General features: G+C 48.2%; 1 protein-coding gene across 1 annotated transcript in view; it reads right to left on the bottom strand.

Moving 5' to 3' along the window:
- Positions 1 to 2,341: 2,341 nt before the first annotated feature.
- The window catches only part of GLDN (gliomedin), a 35,506-nt gene continuing 14,383 nt past the window's right edge, over positions 2,342 to 23,464 (bottom strand). The window contains exons 5-10 of the mRNA XM_083712715.1: positions 22,368 to 22,514; positions 21,087 to 21,215; positions 11,465 to 11,548; positions 11,262 to 11,387; positions 9,803 to 9,953; positions 2,342 to 4,560 (exon numbers count right to left, since the gene is read on the bottom strand). Of these exons, the coding sequence (XP_083568841.1) occupies positions 4,041 to 4,560; positions 9,803 to 9,953; positions 11,262 to 11,387; positions 11,465 to 11,548; positions 21,087 to 21,215; positions 22,368 to 22,514 (1,157 nt within the window). The 3' untranslated portion in view covers positions 2,342 to 4,040. The remainder of the gene's footprint in view (positions 4,561 to 9,802; positions 9,954 to 11,261; positions 11,388 to 11,464; positions 11,549 to 21,086; positions 21,216 to 22,367; positions 22,515 to 23,464) is intronic.

Below are 23,464 nucleotides of genomic sequence, written 5' to 3'. Positions count from 1 at the left end.
GGAATGCCCTACAGTCCTTGTCGTCGTGGTAGCGTAAGGTGTAATAGCAACAGTTGCCCCCAGGTGTTTAATATGGAATATATGAGGTCTCAGGGCGGTTCACATAAAAAAAATATCACAATATATAAAATAAAAATAAAAGCAATAACCCAGTAATACCCACCCCCACCCCCCAAAGAAAACAGCCACATTTTAAAAGGGTATGGGATGTTCATCAGGTCTACCAAAAGACTGGTTAAAAAGGAACGTTTTTGCCTGGCGCCTAAAGGTGTATAATGAAGGTGCCAGGCAAACTTCCCTGGGGAGAGCATTCCACAGATGGGGAGCCACTGCAGAGAAGGCCCCGTTCTCGTGTTGACACCCTCTGGACCTCTTGAGGAGGAGGCACACGAAGGAGGGCCTCAGAAGATGATCTCAGGGTCCGGGGTAGGTTAATATGGAAAGAGGCAGTCCTTGAGGTATTGCGGTCCTGAGCTGTTTAAGGCACTTTATAGTCAAAACCAGAACTTTCAATTGTAGAATTGGAAGGGACCCCAAGGGTCATCTAGTCCAACCCTCTGCAACACAGGAATCTTTTGCTCAATGTGGGGCTCAAACCCACAACCCTGAGATTAAGAGTCTCATGCTCTACCAGCTGAGCTATCCCAGCTTAGCTGGTGAACCTCCTTTCATCCAGAGGGCTGCTTTCCCTTCGGGGCAATTTTCCAGGGGCCACATGCCAGTGGGTGGGGCCAGAGGCAAAAGTGGGTGGCGCAATACAGCAGGTTAGTTACTTCATGCACCCCTCTCTCTCCTTTCCATCCAGGCATGAATGAGCTCAAGGGCACCGTAAAGGTAAAGGGACCCCTGACCATTAGGTCCAGTCATGGCCGACTCTGGGGTTGCAGCGTTCATCTCGCTTTATTGGCCGAGGGAGCCGGCGTACAGCTTCTGGGTCATGTGGCCAGCATGACTAAGCCGCTTCTGACGAACCAGAGCAGCGCACGGAGTCACCATTTACCTTCCCGCCAGTATGGTACCTATTTATCTACTTGCACTTTGTCATGCTTTCTAACTGCTAAGTTGGCAGGAGCAGGGACTGAGCAACGGGAGCTCACCCCATCGCGGGGATTCGAACTGCCAACCTTCTGATCAGCAAGTCCTAGGCTCTGTGGTTTAACCCACAGCGCCACCCACATCTTAAGGGCACCTTACGGCCAGGCAAATATACTCAAGGGGGGTACAAAGTGGGGCCAGAGAAAGAGGCTCCTGGGGCTGCATTTCCCCAAATCTGTTCTAAAGCTTGGTGTTCTAATAAAAAAATGGTAAAGGACCCTGGACGGTTAACTCCAGTCAAAGGTGACTATGGGTTTGCGGCGCTCATCTTGTTTTCAGGCCAAGGGAGCCGGCGTTTGTCCACTGACAGCTTTCCAGATCATGTGTTCAGCATGACAAAGCCACTTCTGGCACATCGGAACACCGTGACGGAAACCATAGCGCATGGAGACACCTTTTACCTTCCCGCCACAGCAGTACCTATTTATCTACTTGCACTGGCGTGCTTTTGAACTGCTAGGTTGGCAGGAGCTAGGACAGGGCAACAGGAGCTCACCCTGTCTCAGGGATTTGAACCGCCGACCTTACGATCGGCAAGCCCAAGAGGTGCAGTGGTTTAGACCACAGTACCACCCACGTCCCATGGTGTTCTTATAAGCTTCATGAAGAAAAGACAGGGCGCTATTTTAGATTTTATAATGTATGAACTTTCAGATGCATTCTAGAACACAGAGAGGACACAGCTTCCTCTCTCTTCATGCTCCTCCAATCTACTGCAGAGGCATCATAATAATATGGCCCCACTCCCCAGATCCCATGTCTTGCACACAGTCGTCTTGCACCAATGCTGGGCTCTGATTCCTTGCACGCAATTCTGTGTATGTAAAAAGGGGGGTCTACATCTTCCATTTGGTTTTTTCCCCATTATTTGAAGAGGGATTTTCCTCAGGAGCAGTGTCAAAAATGAAAGGGAAGACTTACATTCATCCACAGAGTACAATTCTCTTTCACACTTGCCTGCTAATGCTATTTTAATTTCTTTTCTAAAAAAGCCTTGCGCATTAAATGCAAGGATGCATATAAGTTAGTTTTGGCTTCACAGTGGTAGGTGTACCTCTGTTTTTGACATCTGTTTGACCCCAGATCATTCCCAGAGGTTGCCCTCTGACAGATTACTTTTGCAGACTTCCCACTTTGAGAAACATTTCTCTGCCAGGAACAAACACCGCCATGCCTATTGCCGTTCGACACATCCTTCCAAAATAGCTGTGTTTGGCTGCAACAGGAGTCAGGAAGTCCATTCCAGTTGGGCCAGTGTCCCCTTTATTTGCCAAGATTGTAATACATGCATCTTTATTCCCCAGTTGAGAAATATATACACAGAGAGAGAGACATTCAGCCAAGATTACAGCTAAAAGGTGCTGGGGGGGTGGGGATGACTTCAACGGAGAATTGAAATGATATCTCGGATTCAAGGACACATTTCAGTGGACAGGGCAGGGCTGGAGACTATCATGTTAAAGAGAGCTGAAGGGGGTGTTCTAAGAAGCATTCCCCCCCCCCCCAGTATGTTCCACATCTCCCTCTTTTGCTCCAGAGCATAAAACAACAGCTAGTTGAAATGGGAGGGCATCCTTTTCTGGCAAAACGTCAAGCAAATAGCTGTTTTGACAGGAGAAGAGGCTGCTCCAGAGCAATCGTGACCTCTTTGTCACGAGATATTCGAGCAGAAACTGTAAGGCACATGTAAGGAACCTGTGGCCTTCCATATGGCCCTGAACAACAGCTCCTATCAGTCTCAGGAAGCTAGGAATGACGGGAGTTGTCGTCTGGCAACTTCTGGAGGGCCAAAGCTGCCGCACGCCTGCTGTGAAGGTTGCAAGATTCCTAGAGATCAGGGTTCCTGAGATCAGGGTTCGATGAGATGGACCATAAGACCATTTAGAGCAGCGGTTCTCAACCTGTGGGTCCCCAGATGTTGTTGGACTACAACTCCCATCATCCCTGAGCTCTGGCCTTGCTAGCTAGCGGTGATGGGAGTTGTAGTTCAACAACATCTGGGGACCCACAGGTTGAGAAAGGCTGATATAGAGCAATATGCATGACCACCTAAGCAGCCACACACAGCCAAGAGACCAATACACTGAAGGTTGCATTGCAACGTTTGTCACTTAGTGGTATACTTCTTCTGCTGGCAAGATGCTTTGTGGCAGGAGGGTTTCATTGCCTGCAGGTGGGTCGCTGCTGTGCAACAAGTTTCTGAAGCATTGGATTCCACTGTTCCACAACATTAAAATCTCCCACCTGCTAGTGCAAAAGCCTTGTGCTAGTGAGCAGGGAACACCGGGCACAGCCCTCGCAAGCTTAAAAATGGCTGGCGTGGACCCCAGCCATACATTTAAAAGGACGCTTGCACCACTTTTACAGCTCTGGCTTCCCCCAAAATAAATCCAGCAACTGCAGTTGGTTAAAGGGTGTCGGGGGTTGCTAGAAGACAACCCAAGACCTCTGATCCACAGGGACCCTGAAACTACCGTTCCAATGCGAAAGTGGTCCAAGCATGCCTTAAATGTACTGTATGGTGCCATTGTGACCCAGAAGAAGGAGCGCCGCATGGGAGCTGCAGGCTTTTAGACGCATTCCTGGGGTCCTTTGACGAGAGGTGCCACATGCCTCCGTCCGCGCTCGAAGCACATGGCATTTGAAAGGGAATCCTCCCACACTGCAGCCTCTCTGCGAAACAAAGCCTCACTGGGCTTCTGCTGGCATGCACCGCTCGCTACGACATTGAGCAGCCTTTGTTCTGCAAAGCCACAGAAGCCTACGTAATCTAAACATCTACGCTGGGGACACAAAGGGGGACGAGAACAAGCCGCCCTGTCTGTACGCACATTGCTTTGCGACTCTCCTCAAATGGAAGATGTGCAGTTGTTTTCGCTGAAAGGTTTGGAGAGCTGAATCTCCAATATGGACGACAGGCAAAGATGGATTGGTACCTAGCGCATTCAGCCGACAAAATGGACAGGGTATTGCATCAGAAAGCCATGTTCCCATGTGTAGAGGCGCTTGTCCCCTTGATTATAGGAAAGCATGGCTAGGACGGGCACAAACGACGAATCGTCCTGCTTGGTTGGGGACACTTTGGAAGCAAAGCCTGCGTCGGATAGCGACAGTTTCAACTCAAAGCTGGTGTCCAGCTGCCTTTCCCTCCAGAGATCATAAGCAAAGGCGATATGTGTGTGGTTCTTGTCGGTGATGTACAGAACCCCGCAGGCGACGAAGGCGTTGCCGGCTTTGGACTGCGGGTACGTGGTGTTGATGTACCGCAGCACCGAGAAGGTGTCCTCGTCTACGTGCGCCACCATGATGTGTTCGTCTGGCCTCGAGAGGTAGAGCACCCAAAGCCCATTCTCGTCCACGGCGACGCTGAAGTAGGATTTGGAAGCGCCAAAGAGATACTTGCGCTCAAAGTACCAGGCGTTTTTGATGGAGAGCGTCTGCGAGGACTGTGTCGCGAAGTCGTACCTGCGGAGAGGGTTTGAAGCAAAATACGTCAGAGCGGCTCAAGCGGCATGAGGGCAGGGGTTTATAAAACAAAATTAACACACCCCATTTGTTTCCATGTGTTTTATATTGAAAGGAATGGAAGAACATGAATCCAGATTGGGAACCTCTTTTATTCCAAGTCCACATTCCCTTCTGGGTAACCTACCAGAGCTGGGTGATATATCAATATATCATCCAAAACCGAAGTCCGTATCATGATATTGCTTGCATAATATATATATTTTAAATTTATTTATTTGGTTTTTCAACTTTACAGAGTTATCTCAAACATAAATCATAAAAACAAGATTCCAAGGAATCTCCTGGATTTCCATCCTTCCCTTTGTGTGTCCTATTATCAATCAATTCCGCCCGCATCTTTTATGCTAATACAAAACCTTTACCTCTTCCATTATGTCCAGAATCAACCTTACACTACAAGTGCCATTCCAATCCTACTAATGATTTTAGCTGTTTACAATGGTCTTTAAGAAAAGTTGTGCATTTTCCCCATTATTAAAAATTTGGACCTGGCAATATATTGTGAATCACGGTGTGTGTGTGTGTGTGTGTGCTATGCAAAAATCACAATGCAGAAAAAACCGTGAAGCCAGCCAATGCTTCTCTCGATTCCTGCAGCCCCTTTTAACTCAGCCGGCTCAATTCTCCTCTTCCATTTGCAAGGGGCAGCGAATCACAAGAGCAAGCGCCAGCAAAAATCACAATGCAGGAAAAGCCATGGTATGTCCCACAGAGGACCTTACAGTCTTCAAACAAAAACATCTTGGAGGTCCTGGGCCACAGATAGGTTAGGCTGGCCTCAACCAGAGCCAGGGCTTTTTCAGCTGTGGCTCCAATCTGGTGGAACGCTCTGTCACAGGAGACTAGGGCCCTGCGGGACTTGACATCTTTCCGCAGGGCCTGCAAGACAGAGCTGTTCCACCAGGCCTTTGGCCAAGGCACAGCCTGACCCCCTCCTTTGGCAATCCTCACAGAACTCTAGCCCAGTGGTTGCCATTAATCTGATTTGAATTGATTTTAGAATAAAATGGTTTTAGAATGTTGTATCATTTTAATGTTGTTAGCCGCTCTGAGCCTGGCTTCAGCTGGGGAGGGCGGGATATAAATATGATGATGATGATGATGATGATGATGATGATGATGATGATGAAGCCAGCCGATGCCTCCACAGAGCTCCATCCTTATTTCAGACACCGTGATATATTGGTATATTGTGGTTCAACTGGTGATGTATCACAGTGTTGAAAACATTGTGAACAGTGGTGGACTGGGGCAGGGGGGAAACAGGAGGAAGCAATGAATATAATTTTTTACCAAAGTAGACTATTTTTTATACCACGCATACCCTACTTCTGCTTGTAGTGCAACAATTACCAGAGTTCCCTGGGAAGAGGGATTGTAGCTCTGTGATGGGAATAGGAGTCTCTGAACCACACAAAGCACCCTTAACAAACTGCCCTTCCCAGAAAGTGCAGTTTAAAGTGGGATGATACTGCTATAAATGGATAGTGCGGACGGGGCCTCTGTAGACATCACCAAAGAAAGGTTTTCTGGGGAGAAGAGGAGGAGAGAACATTGAAACAGGCAGATTGGAAAGCTCATACAAGTTTGGATCCATGTGTGAGTCATTTCAGTTACCAATAAAAATGGAGTCCTTTGTTCAATCTGTCAAAATTCCAGTAGGTTTTATGTCCTGAGGGATGAGAAGAATGCCTGCAAATTAGATGCCATTTGGACGGCAAATGTCCAATTTGCAGGCAGCAGAAGACTGGACTAATTTCAATGGAAATCAATGCCTAAACTGGAGCATGCCTCTGAATGTGCTTTCTGGAAATCACAAGAGGAGATTTGCACTCGTGTCTTGCTTCTGGAGGGACGCAGGTGGCGCTGTGGGTAAAACCTCAGTGCCTAGGACTTGCCGATCGTATGGTCGGTGGTTCGAATCCCTGCGGCGGGGTGAGCTCCCGTCGTTCGGTCCCAGCTCCTGCCCACCTAGCAGTTTGAAAGCACTCTTAAGTGCAAGTAGATAAATAGGTACCGTTTTATAGCGGGAAGGTAAACGGCGTTTCCGTGTGCTGCGCTGGTGCTGGCTCACCAGCTGCAGCTTCGTCACGCTGGCCACGTGACCCGGAAGTGTCTTTGGACGGCGCCGGCTCACGGCCTCTAGAGCGAGATGAGCACGCAACCCTAGAGTCGGACACGACTGGCCCGTACCTTTACCTTTACCTTGCTTCTGTGCTTCCCACAAGCATCTGGCAGGTTGCTGTGGTGATGATGATGATGATGATGATGATGATGATGATGATAATGATGATAATGATGATGATGATGTTTGTTTGTTTATACCCTGCCCATCTGGCTTGGTTTCTCCAGCCACTCTGGGCAGCTCCCAACAGAATATTAAAAACACAATAAAACACCAAACATTAAAAACTTCCCTAAACAGGATGACAGCCTAGATGGGAATCTTCTTACGTTCTAATGACTTGGGTGGCAAGTTCTGAAATCCAATCAAATAAACTGGGACCAAGAAATAAAAACAAAAATTCTTTCCAAGCAAGGAGATTGAGCAAGCATTCTGGCCTTGTTCTTGCCGTCCCATAGGCAGGATGCGCATCTCTCTGAAGTACAAAAGCATTGTTTAAAAAAAAAAAATTCTGGAAATGTTTGGATATCTGAGTCACAGAGATCTCGAAGCCCTGAAACGTAATTTAAAAAAGTGCCCCAAAAAGGGCTGATACAGTTTCTTGAGAATCTTCCAAAAGTTGAGTTGACCGCAAGACACATCCCAAAGGAAATGTTGCTACCCACAGGCTGCATATGCTATCCCTTTAAAGCACATTTGTGGCAAGCTTTCCCCTCAAAGAATTCTGGGAACTGTAGTTTATTAAGGATTGCTGAGAATTAAAACTCTGTGGGGAATCAACCACCGTGCCCAGGTTTCTTTGAGGGAAAGAAGCTTTGAGTGTGGTTTAAGGGTCCAAAATGATGAGCATGCACCCTAAGATTGGGACCACACGGCTGAGAAGCAAGTCTGCCACAAAGTTTGCTGAAGGAAAAGGTCATTCTGAGGACAGTTCAGCATTCAAAGCAAGCAAGGCAAAGAAGCTCTTTAAAATGATGTTCCCTTTTGTTCCTCAAAGTACAGAACATGCCACTTAAGAGTTAAGAGGGAATAGCAGAATGCACCTGTCTCTGTTATCATTGCCCCCAAGAGAGCCAATGGTTGTGTTTGTATGTAACACTAAACTACAGTTTGGAACCGCAGGGTCATGGGAGTGCAGTCTGCTCAGTTTCTGGTTCTCCTCTGGTACAGCCACAACAAGGCTGCAAGGTTTCACTTCCGTTTTCAATTAACCATCACTGAACCAAACCTGGGTTTAGTGTTAACCATGGTTTAGGGAAACAAGGTAAAAAGGTGAAGGTGAAGGAGCCCTGGACAGTTAAGTCCAGTCAAAGGCAACTATGGGGTTGCAGCATTCATCTCGCTTTCAGGCCGAGGGAGCTGGCGTTTGTCCACAGACAGCTTTCCGGGTCATGTATCCAGCAGGACTAAACCGCTTCTGGTGCAATGGGACACCGTGACGGAAACCAAAGCACACAGAAATGCCGTTTACCTTCCCACTGTAAAGGTAAAGGTAAAGGGACCCCTGACCATTAGGTCCAGTCGTGGCCGACTCTGGGGTTGCGGTGCTCATCTCAATTTACTGGCTGAGGGAGCCGGTGTACAGCTTCCAGGTCATGTGGCCAGCATGACTAAACCACTTCTGGCGAACCAGAGCAGCGCACGGAAACGCCGTTTACCTTCCCCCTGTAGTGGTACCTATTTATCTACTTGCACTGGCATGCTTTCGAACTGCTGGCTTGGCAAGAGCTGGGACAGAGCAACGGGAGCTCACCCCGTTGTGGGGATTCGAACCACCGACCTTCCGATCAGCAAGCCCAAGAGGCTCAGTGGTTTAGACCACAGCAACAACTGCGTTCCATAGGGACAGCAAGACAGGACCATAAACTGCCATTTGAATAAGCCTTGTTTTTCCACAAGCCATTGTTCACAGTGGGAGGGAAACAGTTGAATCCCAGAAATGGACAGAACAAGAGGCTGCCAGGTCAAACTATGAGGTGGATGAACTGCATTTGATTATACACACACACACACACACACACACACACACATACACACCATAGAATTGCACCATAGGTCAGTTTCAAAATACATTGCCAAAGCAGGAAGGCAAAACAGATCAAAGGCACAGCAAAAGAGAAAATACATGCCTCACTCCTAAACTCAAAAGAGATGGGGCCAATCAAACCCCTTTTGGGGGGCAGTTCTGCAATCTGGGTGCCACTACCAAGCATGAAAGCTTTATGCACATGTCTTGGAACATAAGAAACTGCCTGATGCTATCAGGTCTGCAATCTGTCTCTTGCCTGGTTTACAAGGCTTTTGTCAGAGGAACCAAACTCCCCAAAACCTTCAAACGGCTGCTAGCTCCATCAATCTCCCTCTGAGTGTTAATCATGGACAGTTAAGACATTATATTCCTCCCTCTTCAGCCGCTTCCACTGCTGAGATGAAAGAACATTGTTGGAAGAGGTTTGGCATCTCTAAACCCCCTTGCCAAGAAACAGGGAGTGTCTCAAACAGAGCAAATTACGATCCCGGGAACCTCTCTCATTTCTCTGCCTTCTTCCCTATGGAGAAAGGTCAAGGAGGCACTCACACCTGCTTCTCAAAGGCAAATGTTTTTGTTGGCGTCAGCATCAAGGGCGATGCTGGAAAGGGCATAAGAGCAGAGGGAATCTTTCACTCGCTCTCGAAATAGCACCCAGCCACCCCAATAACGCCAAGGCTGCAATCCCAGCTCCCACACAACGGAGCCTCACAATACACACTCGTCCCATAAGCTAAGCCCTGGGCGAAGGAAGCTGTTCAAAGTGAGTCTCTGTTGAATGGCAGCAATGAGAAACAAAGGAAATGGCCTTACAAAGACTTGCCCCATCAGTCCGTGGAGCCCAGTGTGGTCTGCGATTCCTGGCAGTGGCTCTCCAGGGCTCCAGAATTGGGAGATGCCAGGGTGACAGATCCTCTACCACGGAGCTACCTTACTGCCATTCAGCAGAGCTTGCCAGGTTCCCTCTCCCTGACGTGGCGCAGCTTAGTAGCAGAAGCCCCTTTGCTGCCCCCTCAGCTACTTACTTCACAATAATGTTGCGTCCGACACGCTGGTAGTACAAGGTGTTGTTATAGATGGCATGTCCACAGCCGTAATATTGCCAAGGGAGCTCGATGGTGCTGTAGCTGTTGTTCCACAGCGCAGAGATGTCCTCATATTCTTTAATCATGTGGCCTGTTCAAGGGAGGAAGGCATGGGAAAAGTTGGTTTGTTTATTACATTTATAGGTTGGATTACTGCAATGTGTAGGGCTCCCTCTGAAAACGGTTTGGAATTCAGATGGTGCAGAATTCAGCGGACAGGTTGCTCACTGGAGCAAGACCATTCAAACATATTACACCAATCCTGGTCCAACTGCACTGGCTACTAATTAGTGTCCGGGCCCAATTTAAAGTGCTGGTTTTTACCTATAAAGCCTTAAATGACTCAGGACCACAATACCCCAAGGAACACCTCTTTCCATATGAACCTACCTGGACCCTGAGGTCATATTCTGAAGCCCTACTTGATGTGCCCACTCCTTGAGAGGTCCAGAGGGTGGCAACACAAGAACGGGGCCTTCTCTGCAGTGGCTCCCCGTCTGTGGAATGCTCTCCCGAGGGAAGTTCGCCTGGCGCCTTCACTACACACCTTTAAGCACCAGGCAAAAATGTTCCTTTTTAACCAGTTGACCTGATTCGCTCTGCCACTGCCATCTGCCTGCTCATTCCCTCGGCTCATTCTTTGGTTCCTCTCTATTCTTACCGATCTTCCCTGCACTGTGCACGTTTTGCAAGCCCTCCAAGTAAAGACCATCTCCTTCCTGTGCTTCGGATAATAAACCAGTGACAACAGGTGCTGAAGAAGCTTGCAGGAGGAGGAATCTAGCAATACACTGCATGGGCGCTTTGTAACACTTTGGGATGTTTGCTCTTAAGAAAGGTTTTCCAAGCAGCTACAAGTAGAGAACTGTTACAGTCCCTACTACATTTTAATCCTATCCCTCCCTCTAAGGAGTTCACAGTGGTGTACATGGTTCTTCCTCCCTCCCCACTCATTTTGTTCCCCCCCAAACCCTGCAAGATTATGATGACGCCAACAACAACAACAACAACAACAAATCATTGTTGTTATTATTCACATCCCACCCATCTGGCTGGCTGCCAACAGAATATTAAAAACACGATAAAACACTAAACATTAAATCTTCCCTAAACAGGGCTGCCTTCAGATGTCTTCGAAAAGTCAGATAGTTGTTTATTTCTTTGACATGTGGGTGCCACTACCGAGAAGGCCCTCTGCCTGGTTCCCTGTAACTTCGCTTCTCACAGGGAGGGAACCACCAGAAGACCCTTGGAGCTGGACCTCAGCGGCGGAGCTGAACGATGGGGGTGGAGACGCTACTTCAGGTATAGATGGGTTAGATTGAGAGTGTGTGTGTAAGCAGCCCACGGTTGCCCATCCTGCTGCATTGCTGAGTGAGGATTTGGACCCTACCCTCACCTGTAAAATGTTCAGCGATCCAAATTTTTTCATCACTTCGGTTGGCGAGATCCATCATCCATGCTCCATAGCTCTGTCTTAATTGTATAATTTCAGCTGGGTTTCCAATTGATTTAATGATGCATTCTGAGGGGGAGAGAAACGAAATCAGCACCACTGGCCAGCCTTTATTAAGCAAAGCGATCATTTTTAGCACAGGCTACCTGGTTTTCTGTGCTGACGAAGGTGTCCCTTCTCTTTTGCTTTCTCTACCAGGGTATCGTCATTTGGGATAGCACAGGTCTCCCCTAAACGGTGCACAGAAGGAGAGGAACACACAGATCTGTTATTATTTTGACACGCAATCTAACATTGCATCCAATACCAGTCCTACTCAAGAGTAGACCATCTGAAGTGAATGGACATGGCTATTTTACAGCGGGCCTACTTAGCTGGAGACAAGTCCATTTACACAACAACAAAAACAAGAAGTAAATGGAAGAATGGCTAAGGGAAAGCCACTAATTCCAATGGCTTTTCAGAACACTGTTTTGCTTCTGCTGGGGTTTTGTTATGACTTCCATATTTTCAGGGCTGCCAAAGATGGGGGAATAAATACATCATCTCTCCAAGATGTTTGTGAAATCAAGACATGCATTAGTACATAAAAAGCCCCTTGGTTCATGTGTGTCTCTCATTGATCTAACCATCTGTTTCAGCCATGGCAATTTGTTTGTGAAGACCCCAAAATTAAAGACACAATAGACACAGAGATTTGGTTAAGGTTTTTGGCAATAATTTTGGCCACAACTTTATTGATTACAGCATGTGAATGGTTGCTTAGGCATGGTACCTGAGCCTGCACTGTGGCAGGAACAGGAGTGACAACTGGGCACCACCAGAGGTCAGTAAGGGAAAGCATCCTAGTTGAGTGAGAAGAAGAAGAAGAGTTTGGATTTGATATCCTGCTTTATCACTACCCAAAGGAGTCTCAAAGCGGCTAACATTCTCCTTTCCCTTCCTCCCCCACAACAAACACTCTGTGAGGTGAGTGGGGCTGAGAGACTTCAGAGAAGTGTGACTGGACCAAGGTCACTCAGCAGCTGCATGTGGAGGAGCGGGGAAGCGAACCCGGTTCACCAGATTACGAGTCCACCACCCTTAACCACTACACCACACTGGCTTCAGTCTCACAGCTCACCCCAGCTGCTTCCAGGGGCTCTGGCGTGGCCCTAGCCCCTTGACAGGGTTCGGACAAAAGCAAGGCGAGCCTCTGGATTCCTTTAACGGAATTCCCTAGCAACAGCAATTGGAGAAGCAGGCCAACCACTTCCCCTCCGCAAAACATTGAGCCAATGCCTAACCACCAACCTTACAAAGTTGTGATGTGTTGCTACACGGTAGGCAAAAACCTACGCGGGTGGCGTTGTGGTCTAAACCATAGAGCCTAGGACTTGCAGATCAGAAGGTTGGCGGTTTGAATCCCCGCAACGGGATGAGCTCCCATTGCTCGGTCCCTGCTCCTGCCAACCTAGCAGTTTGAAAGCATGTCAAAAGTGCAAGTAGATAAATAGGTACTGCTCCGGCGGGAAGCTAAACGGCATTTCTGTGTGCTGTTCTGGTTCACCAGAAGCGGCTTAGTTATTGTCAGGGGTTCAGAAGGAGAGACACAGGAGGGGGAGCAAATGGAGAGTGAGGAGGAGGAGTACAAGGGGGGCGCAGGCAGTGACAGTGGCCAGAGTTATTCCACAAGCCTCTCTAGCGAATCGGAGGACTCACAGAAGGGAGCGCCGGTGGCCAGAGCGAAGGGGGGTCCAGGGGGGAAGCCCCAGGAGGAAGGGGCCAGCGGGGAGTCCCTGAGCAGCAGCTGGAGATCAGGACCAGCGTCTCCACCAGAGCGCAGTGGGGAGGGGGAGTCCCAGGAGTCGGGACCAGTGTCCTCACCACCAGAGGGAGGAGAGGAGTCAGGTTTGGCAACACCCACATCAGGAAGCGGGGAAACGGTTAGAAGGAAAGTCACCGGCTGGGCGCGCGCGCCAAGTTCAAATGTACAGGAGCGCGGCACAGCGGGGAGCCCGGGAAGGGAGCCAGGTCCTAAAGCCCGCCGGAGGGAGGGGCAAGACTCAGGAGGTTCAGCGTCAGAGGAGTCCAGGAAGGAGGGAACCCCAGAGGGCAGAAGGACCCAGCGCAGGAAAGAGCAGCGCAAGAGGTGGAGCCGGGCTAGAATCTTAAACTGGTGTGGGTGGAGCAGTGAGTCAGAGGGGACTTAGCTGGTCTAGCGTCAGACGTGGGTCTGCGCGCCCAGAGCTTGGAAATGGAAACTAAACTTTAATAAAGACTTTTGTATATAACATCCACTGGGCGTTGGTCCTCTGTGAGCTGGGACCTAGCGGCAGTCCTGACAGTTATGTTGGCCCCTGACCCAGAAGCTGTACGCCGGCTCCCTCGGCCAATAAAGCGAGATGAGCGCCTCAAACCCAGAGTCGGTCACGACTGGACCTAATGGTCAGGGGTCCCTTTACCTTTACCTAGGCAAAAACCAAGTGGCACCAGCCAATCTGCCAAATGGCAAAATTCCTACCAGGCCCTTGCCCCAAAACAGACAACCCCTAGACAGGCATAGCAAGGTCAAAAGAACAGCCCCAAATATAGGGAGGGAGGGAGGGAGGGAGGGAGGGAGGGTGATCCAGGGCACATTGTGAGAAAGAGAAAGCTCTACGAGATGTCCAGCAGCTTAAATAGCCCCTCAGTTGCCAAGCAGAGTCCCCAAACAGCCAAATTCTACCCCAGCAACCGTGCGCATCCAATGGGGTGTTGTGGCTATCCAAACGGTCCCGTCCCAACAACAAGGAGACAGTTTAGGTGATCTCTGTGATGGCCTGGGAATCTGATTCAGAGGCTGAACCGGAGGAATCCCAGCCTGCACAGGAGTCCCCGCCTCCAGGGCCAGCTGAACTGGGGCAGGGCCTTCATTCTGAAATGCCTGCACCTGTGCTGGATCCTCAGGAGCAGGCACCAGGTGAAGGCTCCTCAGAATCAAGGCCCTGCCCCAGTTCAGCCGGTCCTAGAGGTGGGGACTCCTGTGCAGGCTGGGATTCCTCCGGTTCAGCCTCTGAATCGGATTCCCAGGCCATCACAATCTCATTGCAACACGTGCTCTCCATGATGGAGGACACGATTTTCCAAACTAATCCCCCTCCAAAGCCACCTGTGCCAGAAAATGCCATAAATAAATTTACACATCCTAAGAACACAAGAAAGGCCCTTCTGGATCAAGCTAAAAGGGGCCAGCAAACCCAGCATCAGAGAATCAGAAGAATCTTTATTTGCATCAGCCACTAGCCATAGCAATAAAATAAAATGTACTGAAGATAAAGGTAAAAACTTAACTATAGAAAATACATTTTGGGGGTTTACATCAACAATCAAATAATAGATATTATTCTAATTGCCCCTGCTTAAAACCTTGCTGTTTTTGCTGTCACCTGATCATCTTGATCTGCTAAAAGAAAGGACCCAGTAGGAATAGTTGAGTGACCCGGCATGGACAGTAATAAAGGGGTCATAACCTCACTCCTCAAATCTTTATAAAGAGTGCAAGCCAGAAGCACATGAGCCACTGACTCAATACTGCCATCTCCACAGGGACAAAACCGTTTTCCCAGTGGGATTTTTTGAAATCGACCCTCAAGTACAGCCGAAGGCAGTATATTCAATCTTCCAAAAGTGAAAGCATGTCTGTATTTTGGAATGGTTAAATTTTGCAGATAGCGTGTGACAAAGTGTCAAAATGACTAGGTGGAAAATAATCACAAGGTGGACAAAATTTCCCAACTGTGACCAGAGTATTCTGTTATTCGAAATCATATAGGCGCTGTCTAATTAAATTTTTTGCTTTACCTGAAGCCTGGGGTTAATAGCTGTTGTGGTGAAAAACCAGAAAAGTAAAGCTTTGACAACTTTAATCCAAGCGCTCTCGTGACAATCTTGCGACACTAAGGGTAGTAGACAGACCAGTGGGGTTTAAACTTGGGGAAAGCCAATAATTAAATGTCCTATGCCAAATCTGTAATTCAACAGAGGGGAGATTAGCCTCTAAGTGCAGTGAAGCACTTGGAACACAGGATGGAACAGGAAAAAAATTAGATTGAACAGCTTCTGTAGATCCAAGGTGAGGGCCTGTCCAAATCTGAGTCCCCTATAATAACTTTGCTAGGGGTTTAGCTTTAAACACTTCAAGCGCTGATGGTATGTGATTGCCACCTTTTGTATGGAAAAAGCGTGTCAGAATTTTGGCACTTTGGTGCAGCATCCTATTTTCACAGTAGCCAGCCAGATGTCCCAATGGGAAACCCCATTTGTTGGAGCAAAAACATAGCCATTGTGGCTAGGAGCCAGTGACGGTCTTATCCTCTGTGTTTCATGGTACAGTGGTACCTCAGGTTACAGACGCTTCAGGTTACAGACTCCGCTAACCCAGAAGTAGTACCTTTGCTTCAGGATGAGAACAGAAATCGTGCAGCGGTGGCACGGCGGCAGCAGGAGGCCCCATCAGCTAAAGTGGTGCTTCAGGCTAAGAACAGTTTCAGGTTAAGAACGGACCTCTGGAACGAATTAAGTTCTTAACCTGAGGTACCACTGTAGATCTTTTTGCCTATCCTGAAACAGACTGCTGACTGGATATGGCTGGGTTCCAATCTCTCAATGGTGCTGTAGTTGCGTCCTGCGTTCCATAGCGTGCAACAACCAGGAAGGGTGGACCACAGGTTCCTTGGAAATCTGTGCTTCTGTAACACTGAAGTTCATAAATGTCCAGGGTTATGGGGGAGAGGAGAGAATGCCCTCTTTCTCTATCCATTTTCCCCAGTTCACATTCTCAACAAAGCCCCAGAAACAGCATTTTATCTTTTTGGGTAGAACAGTCAAGGCCCAGGCTGGCATTCCCAATGTACCAAGAGCAGGATTTGCATTTGGGAGCAAGCTTTGACGAAAGGAAACAAGAAAGTCTAAGGACAACTGTGTTTCCAGTTCATCCAAGGCCTGGAGATATATAGATGGCAACTGTCTGAAAATCAGAAGTATATAAGCCCAAGAGCTGATTGCAGAGGAACAATCTGACTGAGGAAGAGGTGAGTTTTGCTTCACCGGGGGGTATTTAAGCAGAGGCTGCTGAAACTGTGAGACTGAGAGCCCTTCCGTCCCTCGCCAATTCTAGCCTTGCCAGCAGAATCACAGCAAGGAGAGAAATGGATGGATTTAGGCATCAGCATGGGTTCGCCCCCCACTCACATGCCAAGGCTTACCTTGCAAACAGCTGCTCATATCCCTACCACTAATAATCTCTCTTTCTCCCCCTCCTCCAGATAAGACAGAAGCTAGACACAGCATGGGATGGAATCTGTGGGGTGCTGGTTCCTAGCGTGAGCTAAGCAAGCAGCCCCCAAAATAGTACAAAGAGGAGAGGGCAAGAGCAATGTTCTCCTCTGCCATCCTTGAAGTGGCACAGCCTGTTCCGAGGACTGGAGGAGGACCACGTTCCCACTTCACAGGCTCATTACGAGGGTCCGTGTTAAAAGGAAGGTGAGACACTCCAGAAATAGGACAATGGGAAATAGGTTCTTTATGGGACATTGCTTGAGAAGAGTGTAGGAACATAAGAAGAGCTCATTGGATCAGGCCAATGGCACGTCTAGTCTAGGATCCAGCCAGCTGCCTATAGCAAACTGGTAAGCAGGATGCGAGCACAAGAGCCTTCTCCCTTCCTGTGGTTCTCAGCAGCTGCTTTTTAGAAGCATCTGGCCATGGTGCATTGCATGAAATAGTACCATATTTTTCAGTGTATAAGACACCCCTCCCATGTATAAGGGACCCCTGACCATTAGGTCCAGTCATGGCCAACTCTGGGGTTGCGGCGCTCATCTCGCTTTATTGGCCGAGGGAGCTGGCGTACAGCTTCCAGATCATGTGGCCAGCATGACTAAGCCACTTCTGGCGAACCAGAGCAGCGCACGGATACGCTGTTTAGCTTCCCGCCGGAGCGGTACCTATTTATCTACTTGCACTTTGATGTGCTTTCGAACTGCTAGGTAGGCAGGAGCAGGGACTGAGCAACGGGAGCTCACCCCATCGCGGGGATTTGAACTGCCGACCTTCTGAACGGCAAGTCCTGGGCTCTGCGGTTTAACCCACAGCACCACCTGCGTCCCTATCAACTGAGTAGCAGGGGGTTAAATCCTGGGGAGCTGGCTGCACATGTCAGCTCTTTGCAGGAAACTGGGGTGTGCAGTCAGCACAGAATTGAACACAAACACAAGTCCTAGGCTCTGTGGTTTAACCCACAGCGCCACCCGTGTCCATGTATAAGATGCCCCCTATTTGGGGGGACTCCAAATTAAGAAAACACCCCTCAGCACTACCCATATATAAGACAAGCCCCAATTTTAAACCTAATTTTTTGGTAAAAAAAACAACAACCCCAGTCTTATACACGGGAAAATACGGCATTTTCTTTTCTCTGACCTGAATCTCCCAGCAATCAGCTTCATTGTGGGCCCACAAATTCTAGAGTATGAGAGGAGGGAAACTTTTCTCTATCTGCTTTGGCTGACTGACATCCAATGCCTTTTTAAATGTGTCAGGGAGTGGGGGCTGTGTGATCAGGTTGCTTTTGTTTTTATTATGTGTTTTGTGTTTTTATATTGTGATTTTATGTTGCTACCACCCTGAGACCCGAGGGTATAGGGTGGTATACTAATACAATGGTACCTCTAGATACGAACGGGATCCGTTCTGGAGCACCGTTCACATCTAGAAGCAAACGTAACTAGTGATGGCATGTCTGCGCGCACACACGTCGCTTCTCGCTGCTTCTGTGCATGCACATGACGTCATTTTGAGCGTCTGCACATGCGCAAGTGGCAAAACCCGGAAGTAATGCGCTCCATTACTTCTGGGTTGCCACGGAGCGCAACTAAAATGCGCTCAACCCAAAGCACATTCAACCCGAGGTATGGCTGTACAGTGGTACCTCTGATTAAGTACTTAATTCGTTCTGGAGCTCCGTACGTAAGCCGAAACTGTTCTTAACCTGAAGCACCACTTTAGCTAATGGGGCCTCCCGCTGCTGCCACGCCACCAGAGCACAATTTCTGTTCTCCTCCTGACCTGAAGGAAAGTTCTTAACCTGAAGCACTATTTCTGGGTTAGCGGAGTCTGTAACCTGAAGCGTATGTAACCTGAAGCGTATGTAACCTGAGGCACCACTGTACTAATATTAATTTCTCCATGCCGTGCATAATTTTATAAAATTCTATTTATAAATAATTATTTATTCAATTTTTTCAGATTAAAGTTTTGCAATCACATATCCAACATACAACATAAAATCAAGATTCCAAAGAATCTCCTGGACTTCCCTCCTCCTCTTTGTGGGTCCTGTTGTTTATCATTTCCTCCTACATCTTCTATAATAATCCAAATCTTTTACATCTCCGTCATGTGCAAAATTCACCACTATAAACTTCTCTCATGTCACCTTTTACTCACCAAGCCTTAATGACTCCAATCCAGAAACAGAAGAGGGAGAAGCAACACAACGAACTAATGTACTGGGGAGAACTCATCAGGGGAAAAAACATCAAAAATGATGACTAGACCAAATGTCTAGGTTGCTCAAAATGGCTTGTGGTGATGAGCTGAAAGTCTGTGAAGCTGGTAAAGTACTAGGGCAGGACTTTGAGCCAGAGGTCAAGGACCGCGCTCAGCAAAATGAGCAGGAATCCATTATCACCACCTAAATGAAGCAACAGGGCTCCATTTCCATCAGAAGTCAAGATAAAAGCACCACGTTAGTGAAGCCAAGTTTTCCCCGGACCACCGATGGAGTTTTTAATTTAAATGCAACCTTGGCGGTTCCAGGTCTCTCGTTGCAATAATGAAAGCAAAATTTCACTTTCAAAGGCTTCTTTTTCTGGACAAGGCAGCATTATCTGCCCTCCCTCCCTTATCTCTCCAAGTATGTCCACAGGATTGGCCCAAGCTCACTCCAGCCACACTAATGGGATTCCAGGTTGAAGGAGTGAAGGAGGAGGGAAATGAAAGACAGTCAATAATCTTTTCAGCTTCAGAGAAACCATCGTCTCAATCGGCACTGAAAGCTTAAAGCAGAATCATGCCACATTGAACAGTCCTAGAATAACAGAATTGTAGAACTGGGAGGGGCCCCCCAATGGTCATCTAGTCCAGCCCCCGCAATGCAGGACTCTCAGCCAAAGCATCCCACAAAGAAATAGCTTGTTAAAGATGCAGGGAGTGATTCCAGGAGGACCTCTGTTCACCTTAAAGGTAAAGGGTTAAGGGACCCCTGACCATTAGGTCCAGTAATGACCGACTCTGGGGTTGCGGCGCTCATCTCGCTTTACTGGCCGAGGGAGCCACCGTACAGCTTCTGGGTCATGTGGCCAGCATGACTAAGCCGCTTCTGGCGAACCAGAGCAGCGCACGGAAACGCTTCCCGGTGGAGCGGTACCTATTTATCTACTTGCACTTTGACGTGCTTTTGAACTGCTAGGTTGGCAGGAGCAGGGACCGAGCAACGGGAGCTCACACCGTCACGGGGATTTGAACCGCCAACCTTCCCCTTACTGTTCCCCTTACTGACCTACAATTTGCAGAGCTCTTAAACCATCAACCCCTCTTCCTAGTGAGCTTTGGGAACTGTAGCTAAGTGAGGGGTGTAGGGGGTGGGTCTTCTAGCGATCCTCAGCCCCCTTAAAATCCACAGCTCTCAGAATTCTTTGGGGGAAGCCATCATTGTTCAAAGTGGCATGATCCTGCTTCAAATGTACAGTCATACCTCATGTTGCGTCTGCTTCAAGTTCTGTGTTTTCGTCTTGCGTCCCACGGCAACCCGTGGAAGTACTGGAACGGGTTGCTTCCGGGTTTCACCGCTCGTGCATGCGCAGAAGCGCTAAATTGCGCCATGCGTGTGCGCAGATGTGCTGCTTCTGGATGCGAACGCCTCGAGTTGCGGACGTGCCTCTGGGACAGATTACATCCACAGCTCGAGGTTCCACTCAAGGGGCCCATGATTATCATTGCTCAACATATCGGCATGTATGTCATGTGTTCCAGAACATATTAAGGGCACCTGGTGGAGCAAGGCTGTGCCACGATTGGACACAACCCTAAATGCTAAAACTTGAGATGCGGCAAGTTTGTCTGGAGGCTTCGTAAGCTTCTGTACCACCGTTTGGCCCCTGCTCAGATCGATGGATGTCAGGGTTCTAGCAGAAAGTACAGTGGTACCTCAAGTTAAGTAATTCATTCCGGAGGTCCGTACTTAACCTGAAACTGTTCTTAACCTGAAGCACCACTTTAGCTAATGGGGCCTCCCACTGCTGCCACACCACCGGAGCACAATTTCTGTTCTCCTCCTGACCTGAAGCAAAGTTCTTAACCTGAAGCATTATTTCTGGGTTAGTGGAGTCTGTAACCTGAAGCGTATGTAACCTGAGGTACCACTGTAGATCTTTTAAACTCAAAGTCTGCCCATGGTAAAGGTGGAGAGAGCATATTGTTGATAAAAATAACGAACATTTCTATTGCAGTTTCGAGTGTTCGAAGCGATTCTCGCGCATTATCTAGTATGTTACCTTTAGCACAACCCTGTAAGGTAAGCTACTATTATTGTCCCCTCTACTGCAGATGGGGGCACCGAGGAAGAGGAAGGGGCATGCTTAAGGCCACCTCGTGAGTTCATGGCAAAGGCAGGATTCCAACTGGGGACTCCCCAATCCGCAGCTCGACATTTTAGCTCAATATGCTATAGCATCACAAAACACTCACCTGTACACTCTGAACTGAACATTTTCTCCTGAACCTGGGCCTTAGCTTTGCGTTTCCCAGGTGGCCCTGGAGGTCCTGGAGGCCCTGGGGGACCAGAGGGTCCTGGAGGCCCTGGCTCACCTTTTGCACCTAAGAGAACATCAAAACAGAGGAGTTACCTTTTGCCAGTACATTTACAAGTTTGGCACATGTTATGTACTGAAGTTCTCACCCTGGGCCAGCAGGGGGGTACTGTAGATAGTTATGCAAATAAGGGATTGAAAGTGACGTTCAGTGATTGGGTAGTTTTAGAAAATTGTTACAGTTACGTTGTACTGGAGCTCTATATAGGCAGGCTGACTGAACCCTACAGTTCAGTTCTGTTCTGGCCTGTGAATAAACAAGAGCTGTTTGAAGAATCGCTGTGTCGTCTGATATGTTCACCCACAACTTAACAGCACATAACCCTTTGAGAGATGCTATCAAGTAGATTCAGGGGAGGACAGAAGGTTATACAGTCATACCTCATGTTGCGAACGGGATCTGTTCCTGAGCCCCGTTCGCATCCTGAACAGAATGCAACCCACATCTGCGCATGCGCGGGTCGCGATTTGCCGCTTCCGCGCATGGTAACCTCTTGCATCTTCCTCCTCCTAAAACATTGCCATGGCTAAGCACTCCTTCCATCCAACTAGATGGATGGACACGGTGCAATGAATCATCCAGTGGGAGCTGCGTGACGACAGTCTTACATTTTTATGTATATAGGAAGAAAACCCTGCCAAGGAGAACACTTGATCACACCGCTTTAAAGTACATTTTAAAGCACATGGTTTCCCTTCAGAAATCCTTGGAACTCCTCAGAGAGCAAGAATTCCCAGGACCCTTAAAAAACTAGAGTTCCCAAGATTCTTTTTGTGAAAAACCGTACTATTTCAGTGTGCTTTAAATGTATACAGGGTGGTTAGAGTCATAGAGTTGGAAGAGACCACAAGGGCCATCGAGTCCAACCCCCTGCCAAGCAGGAAACACCATCAGAGCACTCCTGACATATGGTTGTCAAGCCTCTGCTTAAAGACCTCCAAAGAAGGAGACTCCACCACACTCCTTGGCAGCAAATTCCACTGTCAAACAGCTCTTACTGTCAGGAGGTTCTTCCTAATGTTTAGGTGGAATCTCCTTTCTTGTAGTTTGGATCCATTGCATCCATTGGTTGTGGCCATTGCTTCAAGTAACACAAAGAGTTTGTTGATATGATGTTTTTCTATGAGTTATACATTCTTAGAGTGCCTGTTAGCTCACCTTCTGCCATGAGTTCATTGTTCGCATCACCTTTGTCCCCCTTGGGACCCCTCGATCCCTTTTCTCCTCGCTCTCCCTCTTTCCCAGGCAAGCCAATTTCTCCAGGATCCCCTTTTTCACCTCTCTCTCCAGGTTCTCCTTTCAATCCTGGTAGAAAAGAGGGAACATTCAATACCATTCTTGAGACGTGATTAACCCAGAAGGGAATATCGTAGAATCGAGTGCCCTCTGTGGACATTCCAGAACAATGCTTTGTTTTTTCAAGTTCAATCCATCATGTTTTCCCAGGTGCGTTTGAGCTTATTTGAAGTAATTTTCTCAAAAGAAATAGCATGGGGCTCAGCTCTGCCTTGAGCGTTACGTCCAGTGAAGAAGGAAATGAACGATGGGCATGTTCAGAAAGCATCAGGTAACCACGGTTTACCTCAGACGTTCTAGATCTGATTCCTGACAGGGGCAACAAATCCCTAATCTCACTTCAGGCTGGACCACATACATGCACACACACCTCATTTTGGAGACCCTTTCACCCCTTTCAAAAGTACAGTGGTGCCCCGCAAGACGAACGCCTCACAAGACGGAAAACCCGCTAGACGAAAGGGTTTTCTGTTTTGGAGGCACTTCGCAAAACGAATTTCCCTATGGGCTTGCTTCGCAAGATGAAATGTCTTGCGAGTTCCTGTGGGTTTTCCCCCCTTTCCCCCCCCCTTTTCCTAAGCCGCTAAGCCGCTTATCAGCTGATCCGCTAAAAGCCGCTAAACCGCTAATAGCGCTAATCTGCTAAGCTGTCAATGGGCTTGCTTCGCAAGACGAAAAAACCGCTATACGAAGAGCCTCACGGAACGGATTAATTTCGTCTTGCGAGGCACCACTGTAAATAAATAATTAAAAAAAATAAAGTGGGAGGGATGTTGGCAAATCTTTGGGGAGGGCCAGGCCCAATCAAAGAGCTATCACGTGGGATGGGCTTACTTTTAAAGACAAGGGGAAGTTGTTTGTTTCCCTTCTTAACAACACCAACAACAAAACTTCGCCATTCTTGCAGCCCTTGTGCTACAGACCTAGCTGTCTCCAACATGGAGAGGGATTTTGAAATG

The sequence above is a fragment of the Podarcis gaigeae genome, assembly GCF_964106915.1.
Source record: "Podarcis gaigeae genome assembly, chromosome: 14".
Classification (NCBI taxonomy): Eukaryota; Metazoa; Chordata; class Lepidosauria; order Squamata; family Lacertidae; genus Podarcis; species Podarcis gaigeae.
Note: the sequence above shows the minus strand (reverse complement) of the source record. Positions and strands in the feature narration are given on the sequence as shown.